The 13,678-nt window shown below is 42.3% G+C and overlaps 1 protein-coding gene across 1 annotated transcript in view; it reads left to right on the top strand.

The window, feature by feature from the left end:
• The first annotated feature begins 3,823 nt into the window (after positions 1 to 3,823).
• Positions 3,824 to 13,678, top strand: part of ca4a (carbonic anhydrase IV a) — a 35,372-nt gene continuing 25,517 nt past the window's right edge. The window contains exons 1-4 of the mRNA XM_052035960.1: positions 3,824 to 3,886; positions 7,619 to 7,794; positions 9,437 to 9,519; positions 9,620 to 9,958. Of these exons, the coding sequence (XP_051891920.1) occupies positions 3,824 to 3,886; positions 7,619 to 7,794; positions 9,437 to 9,519; positions 9,620 to 9,958 (661 nt within the window). The remainder of the gene's footprint in view (positions 3,887 to 7,618; positions 7,795 to 9,436; positions 9,520 to 9,619; positions 9,959 to 13,678) is intronic.

Genomic DNA, 13,678 nt, shown 5'->3' on the forward strand with positions numbered 1-13,678 from the left:
TGAGAGTGATCCAGCGCATCCCAAAGGACACCTGAAAAGAAGGGGGCATAAGAGACTACGGTCATGATCCAAATGATGACACTTGTCCTTGTTACGTGGGTCTCGGCCACTCTGTACCTGTTATTAACGTAACCCTGGGCTGCAATTATGCACTTCTGTCTCTTTAAAATAACAATGATGGCAATGTAGGTGAAGAACAGGCAAACGAATGTTATAACGCCGTTAGGAATCGTAATAAAAACCAAGTAATCGATGCAGAGGGGTCGGTAAAGAGCAGAAGACGTTGCTTCATCGTCCAAGCAATTCCAACCCATCAGAGGCAGTGCTCCGAAAAGGCCCGCCAGTAGCCAGCTGGCCACGGCCATCGTCCAGGTCTGAGAGTGGGAGATCCTGCACCTGGGTCTCAAGCAGTTTGCCATGGTCAGATAGCGTTCCACACCGATGCCGATCAAGTTGTAGGCGGCTGACAGTATAGAGATGGCAAGAATGGCATAGGGGTGCAGCAGTTCTCTCGAGCCGTATACAGTATTCTCCGGCTTATAAATGAACAGTAAAGCAATCCAGAAGGAAGATATGCTTGAGAGGAGGTCAGACAGAGCCAAGCTCCCAAATAGAATGAAGATGGGCTTGTGCAGATGTCTTGGAGAAATGGTGTTGAGGATCACTAAACAGTTGCAAATGATGGAAATTAAATTGATGCCCAATTGCGGGATTCCCAGCGACAAAACCAACCAGTAGCTCCAGGTCACGCTGGTATTGCCGTGTCCCTCTGAACCGTTTGACACACGGTTCATTTTGCTGAATCTACGTATAGTGATTGGAACATAAAGGTTCAGCAAAACTAAAGACCACGCCGTGTTTCCTGGACGAAATACATCGTTGATGCTTCCAGCCGGTCTAACTGTGTTGTTTCTTGATAGGAATAGTACATAAGGTATAACCGCGTTACCTAGTTACCTTCAGAATGGTGCACATTTAATACTCGGCATCATTTGTCTTATCTTCAATGTGACATCTGTTTTGTTATCATTTCTCAATGTAAACATTTATTTTGCCTCTGTTACCATTAATTCAATTTTTAATTAATCCAATTTTTACACAGGAAACTATTATTGCAGTTGGAATGCTTTTTCTAAAAAAAATTAGCCGAAGATTTACTTTCACAACTTCACTTTGCAGCGAATGTAACTCCATTCTGACTCGCAGCTTCAGAGATGTTCGGTAATGTGAATGTTAAAAGTTAAGTATTGAGACATCAGTGTATCAATGGGATTATGAGTAGTTAAAATTATACAAAACAAGGGAACATATTTCGAAAACCAGCCCATCTCCTGAGATGATCCATATAAATTGCAATTATGATACACGTTTAAAAATATCCTTTGTTTTTGAAGCTAGAGGGGTTGATTGGTAGCTATTGTTAGATGTTAAATTGATGTTTTTATTGGACAAATATACAAAGAAACGCAGAATGCTGACGTTTTAAGTTCCTCCATCATGCAGTTTCCGCAGGGTTTACTGGACCAGATCTCCACGGTGAGATACCGTGGACTTGCTTATATTTATTTCGAATTTCTATCAGAATATCATTTCAATATTTTGCGTATTAGGACATCATTGCAGTCCACTCCCACTGTAGAAAATGGAATACATTTTTAAAACGGTGATATAATTCAATGCCAATATGGTACAACGTTTAACATGATAACAGCCGGTCAATTTAGCAATAATATATAATTTTAAATGTGAACATTATTGGCAGAATTGCAAGCAGAAAAATATTGTCCATATACACAAAACTAAGAAACTGCCCTCTCACAGGGTTCTCAAAACTGAAAAATACTGTGTCTAAAGTGTATTGCACCCATGGAAGGTGTTAAAGCAATAGGTCTGGGTAGTAATCAAACATTACAGCGGCGATTAACAACACTTCTAAAACACGAGGTCGTGAAGGACGCATGTTCTTAGAACAAGGAAACATGGAAGTCTAGCTTTCCGTTCGCAGTACTTCCTGGAGACAAAACATTTAATGGAGGTGCTACCACAATAATCAACGTTCTCAATTTCTGGGTTTTAACAAAAACGATCTTTCCACCCCTACGCCAAAGCAGGAAATTATCCCCAATTCCCCTTAAATTGACCAATCAGCCTTATTGGTAAAGTATTAGAAATCCATGCTCTAGATGTCGCTGTGCTCCTTTGGCGACGCCTCGCATCGAAGTCGAATTACTAATCACAGTACTTATAATAGCGCCGATAGCCAGGTCACCAGCACCTTTTATCTATTTAATTTTCTAGTTTCAAAACTCTAAATATGTCAAATCAATTTATTCCGCTCTATTAATTAAGGCGTCAACCTTCTGGAGACGAGTTGCTGCAGTATACAGTAGAACGTTGTTTGGTATTATTTTTACTTATTGTATTGTTTGGTATTGTTTGGTATTATTCTGTTTACTTAAGCCGGACTTTTATTTACACAAGTTTCGGATAAGATGTGAAGGGTCGTTGATGTGATGTGAGATAGGGGTGGCGGTGGTGGCGAGGGATGAAATATGAACAGAAAATACTGGAAAAACTCAGCAGGTCAGGCGGCATCTTGGAAAGAGAAACAGTTTCAGGTCGAAGACGCTTCATCAGAGCTGAGAAAGAGAAAGCAAATTAATCTGGGGTGCCGAGACTGGATGGATGGAGCACAATGGATGGAACAAAGGGAGTTGCTGTAATAGGCGTAGTCACTGATTAGATATTTAAACTGTTTTGTCTGTGATGTGTTGCTAATATTGTGAAGTCAGGGTGATTTTGTATTGTCTGGTTTAGTGGGATGTGCTGAGCAGACCAGCATATATCAATGACAGAAAAAAGTGAGGGGGTGGGGGGGGGGGGGGAATGAGAGGGAGGAAGGAATGTCAAGCACAAGTAACCAGTCCTGAGACAAACATAAAGAAAAAGCAAGTTATCTGAAGTTGGAGAATTCAAATTTGAGTTCTGCAAGCTGTAATATTCCCAGATGATACATGAGGCTTTGTTCCTTGAGCTCATGTCAGGCCTCATTGTAACAGTGCAGGAGGCCACAGACTGAGAGGTCAGAGTGGGAGTGGGACAGTGAATGGCAAGCAACCCAAAGCTCAGGGTCACTATTGTGGACTGAGGCTTCTGCAAAGCATTAACCCAACCTGCATTTCGATTCTCCATTGCAAAGGAGGCCACATTGCAGTACACTAGATATGAAGAAGCGCAAGTCAATCACTGTCTAACCTGGAAAGATTGTTTCGATGGTGGGAAGGGAAGAGGTGAAAGGACAGGTATTATACCTCTTGCGGTTGTATGGGAAAGTGCCATACAGTGAGGAGTAGTAGTGGGGATAGAAGAGCAGACCTGAGTGTTGCGAAGGTAGGTGCCAAAAAGGGAAGGGATGGGGATGTGTGTTTGGTGATGGAATCCTGTTGGAGCCAGCGGAAATTGTGAATGATGGTTTGTTGAATGTGGAGGCTGGTAAAATGGAAGGTGAAGACCAGGAGATCTCTGTTCTTGCTCCAAAACTGGAGGAGAAGGGATGAAATCAGAGGTGTGGGAAATAGTTAAGATGCAGTCAAGGGTTTTGTCCACTATGGCAGAGGGGACGCTATGGTTCAGGAAGAAGGAGGACATTGTAGGAATACCTGTGTGGAATGTCTGATCATCGGAGCAAATGCAACAGAGATTGACAAACTGAGAAAATTGAATCGAATCCTTACACCAGATATGTTTGGAGGAAGTATAATCAAGGGAGCTGAAGGGGTCTGTGGCCTTGTAGTTAATTATTGTGTCTAGTTTATCCCCTGAGATGGAGATGAAGAGATCTTCAAAGGAAAAGGAAGAGTCTGAAATGGACCACATGAAGGTGAAGGTGAGAGCAGGGTGGAAATTGGCAGCAAAATTGATGAAATTTTCAAGTTTGGCATGAGTGCAGAAACCAGCACCAATGTGGTCATCAATGTACTGGAGAAAGAGTTGGGGCAGTCTCTCAGGATTGAGGATGGCCTACTTCCACTCTGGTTTTGTCAGTTCTTAGGTTGCTAGTGAGGCCTATGTGGAAACCAAGCCTCTCCCACATATAGGGCAGAACGTGGGTGATGGGGTGAGTGGTTGGATAGTTTGTGAGGAGGTCTGCTCCTCCCGCCATTTATGCAGGCCTCCTCTGTGCTTCAATGTATATGTGTATTGCCTCGAGGTTCACAAAAACAATCTGAATGTTCCTTCTCCATTTTCTGCTGTCATAGGCTAGAGATTCCCAAGAATCAGTGTGGAAGTTGTGCTTCTTTACGGAAGCTTTGAGCACATCATTGAATCTGTTTCCCTATCTGCCTGGTAACCTCCTCCCACACCGGAGTTCAGAACAGTGTATTTCTTTCAGGAGTCTGGTGTCAGGTATGTGATCAATGGTGGCCTGTCCAATGTAACTGACTGAGAGTAAACAGGGTCTTGATGCTGGGGATATTGACCTGGAAAAGGATGCTGACATTGGTTTGCTTATCCTTTTAGTAAATTTGAATGATTTTACCAAGACTGCATTAGTGGTATTTTTCCAGTACCTTGAGGTAATCCTATAGTAATCCAAGTCTTGGAAGCATATAGGAGGGCAAAGATCACAGTTGATCAGTAGATCATGAGTTCTGTGGCAGGTCTGAGATCATGATCTTCCCAACATGATAGATCTGCACGCCGCAATAAAATGATCAACTGTGAACTGGCCTCCAAAAATACAATCAGAAAACAAGTGCCCTCCTTGTCAGCAAAGTTCAGATCTATGAAAGAATGAAACAAAAAACTGACAGGGTAGCACATGTTTTGGAATTTTTTTCCCACTTACCTTTACAAAACGAGTCCCTACAGTTGCATTTCACTGGGCAAGCAGTGGGAAGTTTATTAGTGCTCTGTGTGTATTAATACACAGTGTGGCCGTAGCTAAATCTTTCTCTGGTTTCTATCATATATCATCATCTTCCCTCTTTCTACTCTTCTCAATGACAGCCACCATCTGTCCCTTGATCTTAATACCACTGTTGACTGTCTAAAATCACTCCTTTGCTTCCTTATTAGCTGATATAGCTCATGTTTTTTCCCATCAGGCATTGTCCCTCTCTTTCAATCTGCTGCCATTATAAGTCTCTAAAAAATAATCCTTAACCCCACCCCTCCCTCCTTCACACTTGCAATTTACTGTCCCATTTTAAAGCTCCAATTTCCTCCTTGGAATGTGCTGTCACCTTTGTAATCTGCACATATCATTCCTGGAGCTCCATGTTTCATTTCCTCTAGTTGGATTTCTGCTCCTGCCATAGTACCAAAACAGTTTGTATCAAAGTCATAAAGCTGTAATAAAGATAAATTATCCCTCTCTCCTTTTCCTCTTGCCTCCAGCCTTTGACACGATTGATTGCACCATGCTTCTAAAATATCTCTCTGACATTGTCCAGTTGCATCAGACTGCACTCATCTGGTTTAATTCATGCTTGGTCAAGAGGTTAAATATAATAAGCCCAAAGTCAAGTGTTATGACTAGAAAAATGCATTTAGTAATTCAATATTGTTATCATGCTTAAACAAGACTTGACTATATACTTCTTAATCTAGTTTTCAAAAACTTCCATGTCCTAATCTATCTCTATTTCCAAAACCCACCTTCTGAGCACTCCCAATTTTAATCACATTATTATTGGCTGTCATAGACGTAAAATATTAACACCAATTTATCTGGGGGTCCAAGATGGAGCAAATCTGATGGGTCACGATGCACAAGGCCAGAGAATGGGGGCAAAAGTGTACCCAATGTTGTCCTCATTCTGACGACCACCTTCATGTGTGGCTGCATCAGGCTGTGTGTGGAACCAAAGTACATGGGCACCAAATGTCACTACGTGCTGAGGTTCTACCTGTCCCTGGTGTTGCAGAGGATAGATCTGGCCCCATTGCCATGCAACGTCCCAGTCAGCTGGATGTTGCCGCACTACCTGTCTTTTGTGGAAGAGATCTTCCAAGCAAACACCTTTGACTACAAGTCCATCAGGCTGTGGTCAGCACAGAACATCCTGCAGACATTGTGGGTCAGCGACTCCATGAATACTGTGGGGTATCCCTGAGCAAACTGTCCAAATCATCTGGCAGAACGCCTTATCACTAGAATTTACCATCAAGCACCAAGACTTCGCTTGACTGATGGTGAGAGGGGCTGATCTGCTCTCTCTTCCTCCCCCACACCTGCCTATCACTATCTCTTACCTGCATTTACCAATCACTACATTGTGGCCACCCCGCCTCCCCTCTTTTGTCCACCTATCACTGCTCTGCTTTTCCCTCCAATATATTGGGCTTCCTCTTTTCCTATCTTCAGTCCTGAAGAAGGGTCCTGACCCAAAACATTGACTGCCAGCTTTTCCCCATGGATGCTGCCTGACCTGCTGAGTTCCTCCAGCATCACTGTGTTTTTTGTCTAGATATTCCAGCATCTGCAGTCCTTTGTTTCTCAAATATCATCCTGATTACACGCTGCCCTTGGGATGGCTGCAGTGGGGAAGAGATGCTCACCTACCTCTTTGCAGACTATGGATTTGCTCAGAGGGTATGGAGAAGAATGCAAGAGTCTTTATCTTGGTTCATCCCCAGCAGCTGCGTAACAGAGGACTCTCTGATCTACAGGCTGTTCGCAGGGGCACACACCGAAATAGACATCGAGTGCTGTTGGAAGCTCATCAACTCGGGGATAGACACTCTTTGGCCTGCACAAAACTTGTTGGTCTTCCAGCACAGCGAAATGTCCATAAGGGAATTTGGCAGCATTTCAGGCTGCAGGAGTATGTGCTGAGGGACGCACTGAAGCTTGATGCAGCCAAGGCAAAGGTTCTGTGGGGAAGGACCACAGTCTAGGCTCCTTCCACTACCACACATGGAGGGGCTGAGTCAGATGGGGAAGCCCCTCAAACATTGAAATAGGGTGTCACCCTAGGGGGCTACATAAGTGGCAATGGTGCTATGGTTTTAAAAAAAAAGTTAACATTACTGAATGTATTGACCTTGAATGTTTTGCACTGTTTATTCTTTTGTATATATTTTTGATTATGAATAAAGTTTATTTTTGAAATAAAAAAAATTGAGACCTTTTACGTCTCCCAGCTACAGCTTCCATGTGTGGCTCAGTTCAGCAGTCACAACACAAGTATGTGCAAGCATCATCTGCATACTGCAGCTCAGCCATTGAGCTTGAGTTAACCTTGGTTCTCAAGTGGAGGTGATGTAGTGTGAACAGTTTCCCATTAGTCCTGTAGCTTAGTTCCACTCCAGTGGGAAGTCTATTGCAGGTGAGGTGCAGCACTGGGGCAAGGAAGATGGAGAAAAGTGTTGCTTTGTACTGGTGCACATTGAGATTAGATCTGTTGTGGACCTGTTTTTTTAAGATCATGGCTTGCGTGCTTTTATGAAGAAAATATAAAACAGAGGTGAATTTCTGGAGGAGAATGCTTCACAATCCATCTCAGTTGATGGAGTCAAAGGCTTTCATGTCAGTAAAGGCTACGAACAGTGTTTGGCATTGCTTCCTGCATTTGGTTTGGAGCAGTGACGATCATGTCCATTGTGCCTTCAGGTGGATGGAAAAATACACTGCAATTTGAAGAGCAGCTTTTCTTGTGACAGGCAGCAGGGAGACCCTTCTGTAGTTAATGCAGTCAGGTTTATCTCCTTTCTTGAAGATGATGACAACTATAATGTCCATGATATCCCCTGGCATACCCTCCTTTTCCCAGATGTGGTTGTGGATTTGTAAGTAAATGTTCTCACTACCAAGAAGCCTGTCAACACATCCCCTCAATGCTTACACATGAATAATGGCTCTTTTGGAAAGATGCCAGAGAGCAGTTGGTGCCCCAGCAAGAAGCCAATGCTTTCAAGAGGAACACAAGTGGTGAACAATGATATGCTTAAAAAGAAATTAGATTAAAATAGTTGTAGATTATAAAACCAGGTGTAGGCATGGATGATCAATTGCTCAGGTGTAGGCATGGATGATCAATTGCTTAAGTGGCTTCAACCAGTGATATACATTTGAGGACTCTAGTGAATGACTAATGCAGATTGTAACATTGATTTATATCATGCCATTTTACCTCAAGGTTCATGCATAGGGAATACCTACCAGAGCTTATCCTTATTGGAAATTCTATTTGAAATTTCATTTTTCAGTAGCCAAAGTAATTTTTAAATCTATAATTCCACAACTTGTGTATTATCCACTGAAAGAATTGAGGTTGATCAATGACTTTCTCTCATTTCCTGCTTTTATATATTTTTGTTCATTTGATTTGGTAGTTAGAAAATCCAAGCTCAACTTGTCCACATGTGTTGGATATAAGCTTTCAATGTAAGACCATTTTCCAGTTTCAAATGTTTTATTTTGGAATTCCTGGGGGTAATGTCAGATAGTGTGCAGGAAAAATATCATAATGATAGAAGAGGAACCTCTTCTTAATCCAGAAATCATTTTACTTTGCAACTGAAATTATAACTTGCTTTAAAATTTTATTGTTTTACGTTTTAATCTAACTAACTAGCGTTGATCTAACTAACTAGTCATGGGGTACCATTATAAGTCCTACTCCTGGCCAAGATGATGTTGGTGTGTGCTAATATAATATGAACCCATGAATTCATCCCTCTACCATTCTAATGCGCACGTAGATGCATATACTGAATCTCAACTGCTGCTGTAATGAAACGAGAAGGAATTTAATGCAAGCATTTGAAATTTAGTGAGAATGTCACAGAAGAATTTAGGCCAATGTTATTAGCTCCAGCAATTATGTGCAAAAAAAATCGGTAGACCTACTCCTTGGAGGTGACAATATTCCCCACTGTGTAAGACAGTGGATCGGAAGTCCCCGCTGGGAAAAGCACTTTAGACTCTGTGATCTGATACGGTTAGACGAGCGGGTTTTTAAAAACTCTTAGGGGTTACCGACAATTTTTACGGTTCTCCGTGGATCCCTTCACACTCCCCATTTATCCCTGGTAACTCGCATGGTGACGGTGCCAATGAAAAGCTCGAATTTTCCGTTTCATCCACATTTTCTAATATTTCAGAAACGGTCAGGTTCAGGTTTCCACTGACACACCAAGAAATGTCTTAAATTATAAATAGTCTCAAAAATTGTGAATTCTAAACCAAAATCAATATGTCTCCAGTGGAATTTTGATTAACAAGATATAGAACAGAACTCGTGCACCCAATACATGTCCAGCTCTCGCTAATACCAGCTCTTGTCCCTCTGCAAAAAGTGATCTCTCTTTCCCGCTGTAATATTACAATATTAAGCCAACGTTATTAGTTTGCTCTTGCATGGGCCATGACTCACAAATGTCATAAATTTTGGTCGTCATTTTATGTAAAGACTTTCTTTTAAAAAAGCCCATATAAGGCAAATCCCACCGAGAAAGTAGCAATGAACCGATTTAGACAAACTGAGCCCGGCGTTGTCGCGGAATTGACAGGTACTTTGAAAGACGATGCCCTCCAATCCGAGCTGTTGATTGGCCCCAATGCCGCTTACCTGAATGTGAAACTACAACCGAGATTGCTTCCCCTCTGCAGAGACATTAGCCAACCCCTACCCCCATCTGCACACCCCACCACCACCACTGCCCGGAACTAACAGACACAGAACACCCGCATTGCGTCCATTGCCCTGGTACGATCTGAAGGAATGTGCTGAGAGGAGGATCTCGGAGGAGGAGGAGGAGCTCATCTTCCTGAACCAGGTCCCGCTGTCCCGGGCAGAGATAAAAAGGCCAGCACCCCGTCATCGGGAAGTTGCTGCAACGTCTTTCCCCCCGACAATTTTGTCACCAGAGAAAGAAGAAAGGAGAGAAATGCGCTCGCTTATTCTCTTCCTCGGCAGCCTTTTATTGCCTTCGTTGACCTGGGGAGCAGGTAAGACTTCAATGTCTGCAATGTTTAAATTGTTGCGATGCGACCCAGTTTCCTGAACTTTCTTGTTTCATGTGAATGTTCATTGGGCAGCGAGATAAAGCCGTCTCGAACTGTTGCTACTGGCTTCTGGCGTTGATCAATAGTGCGACCATTTCTCGCTAAACCCTAAATGCTGCAGTGGCCTCGAGTAACGGCGCGGCGCAGCACAGGGGTTGAGCACCAACTCACTTAAACGATGGAAATCTGCTCAGTGTTGAAACCGTGTCCGTGCATTCCCTGCCCTGCTCCATTCTCCTAGCTGCCCACACTCCCGTTTGTGTCAGGGAGATCATTTGGAATGACTATCCTAATGCAAAAATCGGGGTAGCATACAACGAGCCAGATCCAAACTCAAAGGATTTGCGGGCGAGACGGGATTACATCCTTATTCTATTGTTCTTCAGTAAATTAGTGCACTGCGTTAGATGCAGCGTACATCCAATTTCGGTCTTATTTGGTGCCATCCCTGGTCACTGTATTTGCTGACTGTGGGTTAGCTGCGTGTCACTGACGTGTTTACTGAGTACAAGGATATTTGCTCAGAACCCAGAGTTTTCACTGTAAAGTGCCAGCGAGTGACAGCAACCGTCTGTCACCCCAAGGAGACGCTCGCTCACTAGCAGGATCACCAGGAGATAGGAGCGGAGCAGGTGGCCCGGACCCTCAAGCCTGTCCCCCCCCCCCCCCCCCCCCCCCCCCTTCAATGTGATCATGGCTGATCTATGCTGGCCTCAACTTCTCTGCTGTGGTAGTTCCCCTTAACCCTCAATTCCTCGATCTTTCATCTGTCTCCACCTTAAATGTATCTAATGATCTGGCCCCCACCACCCTCCAGGGCAAAGAGTTCCAGAGATTCACTACCCTCTGTGAAGAAAATTCAATGAACCGCAGTTTTGAATGACCAGTCCCTTATTTTGTAACCATGTCCCCTTGTTTGTGACCATCCTGTGTGAAAACACCTAGCATCTATTTTGTCATGCTTCCTTAGGTCTTATCTTAGGATCTTACATGGTTGAATAAGGTTATCCCACATTCTTCTAAACTCCAAGGAATCTCTTGATGGAACAACCCTCTCATCCCAAGAATTAGCCCGGCAAATCTCCTTTGGACTGCTTCCAATGCTACTAAATCCTTTTTTAGGCAAAGGGACCAAAACTGTGCGTATACAGTATGTCAGGTGTGGCCTCACCAACACCTGTACAACTGTAACAAAACTTCACTATTCTTAAATTTTAATCCCTTTTGCTATAAAGGACAATATGCTGTTTGCGGTCTTAACCATTGGTTGGGATTTGTCTGCTAACTCTTTGTGGTTCACTAGAATACCTACAGTATATCTCTGTCACGAACCAGCAACAAAAGAAACACACTGAGCATGATTCAGTGTTAAAAACTATTTTATTAATCACTACTTATGATAATATGTAAAATAAAAGTAAAAATGTTAGTATGTTAGAATTCAAAAATGTTAAACCTTGAACGTTAACCCCTAAAGCTAAACTCTTCGTGTGTGTGTGGCAAAGTCCCAAACTCCAAGTTCAGGAATGGTTCTTAAAGTTCAGTTCCACAAGCCATAAGGTGAAACATGAGCAAAGGCTTCTTCAACAACCACCGTCGTCTGAAGATAAGACGTAGATGTAGAGAACATAAGGAGAGTACATACGAAATCCAAATGTTCCACGATGGAACCCAAACGACACTTCAGTGTTTACTCGGTAGTGAATTCCTCACCCCGAAAAGCATCCGAATCGTGGTCGTCCACACACAAATACCTGTTTCCTTCTACAGGTCAGCAACAAAGTGAACTCCATCGGATTACTTCCAATTTCCATACATGGATATCAGTGGCAGACACAGTTATTGTTTCCCATCCATCGATAGAGAAAACTAGCAGGCTGGTGTCCCTCTCCCTTCTCTCTCTCTCTCTCTCTCTCTCTTTTCTTCTGACTTCTTCAACAATGTCATTATGTCCTTTATCTTCTATTGACGTAAGCGTGCCACACACACACACACACACACACACACACACACACACACACACACACACACACACACACACTCTATCTTAAAGGGATATTCACTGAGTCCGTAACACCTCCCACCTAAAAAGAATTTTTCCCAAGAAAAATTTAACCGCGCATACAGTTAGTAATGTTAATAATTATCATGCTACACAACTACAGACTAACAGATTAGTACAGATACATGTTTCCCATTTAACATCGGGAAAGACAATCAGCAATCACATTATCTTTGCCTTTAATGTGAGTTATCATGAGATCAAACTCTTGCAAGATTAAACTCCAGTTTGACGTAGAATGTCTAATAATATCATTTTCCAACATGTATTTTATCTCCTGATCAACAAGTTTACTTTTTTCCACATTCATTCGATATGGGTGTTGTTTGATTGGTTTTGCATCCCCAACATCAACATCATGGGTAATTATTGATGTTCTGTTTGGAACATCTGGGAACAGATTTTTAAATTTTGAAATTAATTCTCTCATCTGTTGTTTTTGTGAAACTTGTAAATGGTCCAACTTTGTTTCAAGGTTCTCCAGGATATTTTGGTTTTTTAGTTTCGATGGAACAATATTTGGTCTAAATTGGCCTTCCTCAATATCGACATCAGGCATTCTAGAAACAACCAAGGCCACAACTGAATCCCTCTCATAATAAGGCTTTAGCATGTTTACATGACAGAGTTGTGTTTTCTTGCGTCTATCTGGTGTTTTGATTATATATGTTAGATCAGTCACTCGAGATTCAATAACATAGGGTCCAGAAAAACGAGATTGCAAGGGATTATTTGGCTAGGGAAAAATACCAACACCTTTTGTCCCACTGCAAATGTCCTAGGCCGAGCACGTCTATCAAAACATGTCTTCATTCTTATCTGGCTGGTTTTCAAATTCTCTCTCGCTAGCTGGCAGACTCTCTCCAACCGAGTTTTAAATTTTTGGACATAGTCCAACAGACTCAAGTGCACTTCTTCATTAACCCATTGCTCTTTTAACAATTCCAAAGGTCCTCTCACCCTATGTCCAAATACAAGCTCAAACGGACTAAATCCTAATGACTCCTGGATTGATTCTCTAATGGCAAACAAAAGTAAATGAACACCTTCGTCCCAATCCTTGGTGTTTTCAAAGCAATAAGTCTTCAGCATATTTTTGAGAGTAGAATGAAATCTCTCCAGAGCTCCTTGAGATTCTGGGTGATATGCAGATGATACAATCTGCTTTGCTCCCAGCTCATAGACTAGTTGTTGAAAAAAATTTGACATAAAATTACTACCTTGATCAGATTGGATTTCTTTTGGCAAACCAAACAAGGTAAAACATATTAAAAGAGCCTTTGACACCGTCTTGGCCTTAATATTTCTGAGTCAGAATATTTCTGAGGGACATTCACTGAGTCCGTAACAATCCCTCTGAACTTCAATCGTTTTCAGTCTCTCTCCAGTTAGATAATAATCTGCCTTTTGACTCCTGTTACCAAAGTGTATGATCTCGCACTTCCCCGCATTAAACTCCATGTGCCAGCTTTTCACCCAGTCACTCAATCTATCTGTATCCCATACCCTTCCACCTATTTTTGTATCATTGGCAAACTTGGAAACCTTGCATTTCACACCCTCCTCCAGATCAAAAATGTAAATGGTAAACAATTGAGGGC

Source organism: Pristis pectinata, chromosome 21 (assembly GCF_009764475.1).
Source record: "Pristis pectinata isolate sPriPec2 chromosome 21, sPriPec2.1.pri, whole genome shotgun sequence".
NCBI classification, from domain to species: Eukaryota; Metazoa; Chordata; class Chondrichthyes; order Rhinopristiformes; family Pristidae; genus Pristis; species Pristis pectinata.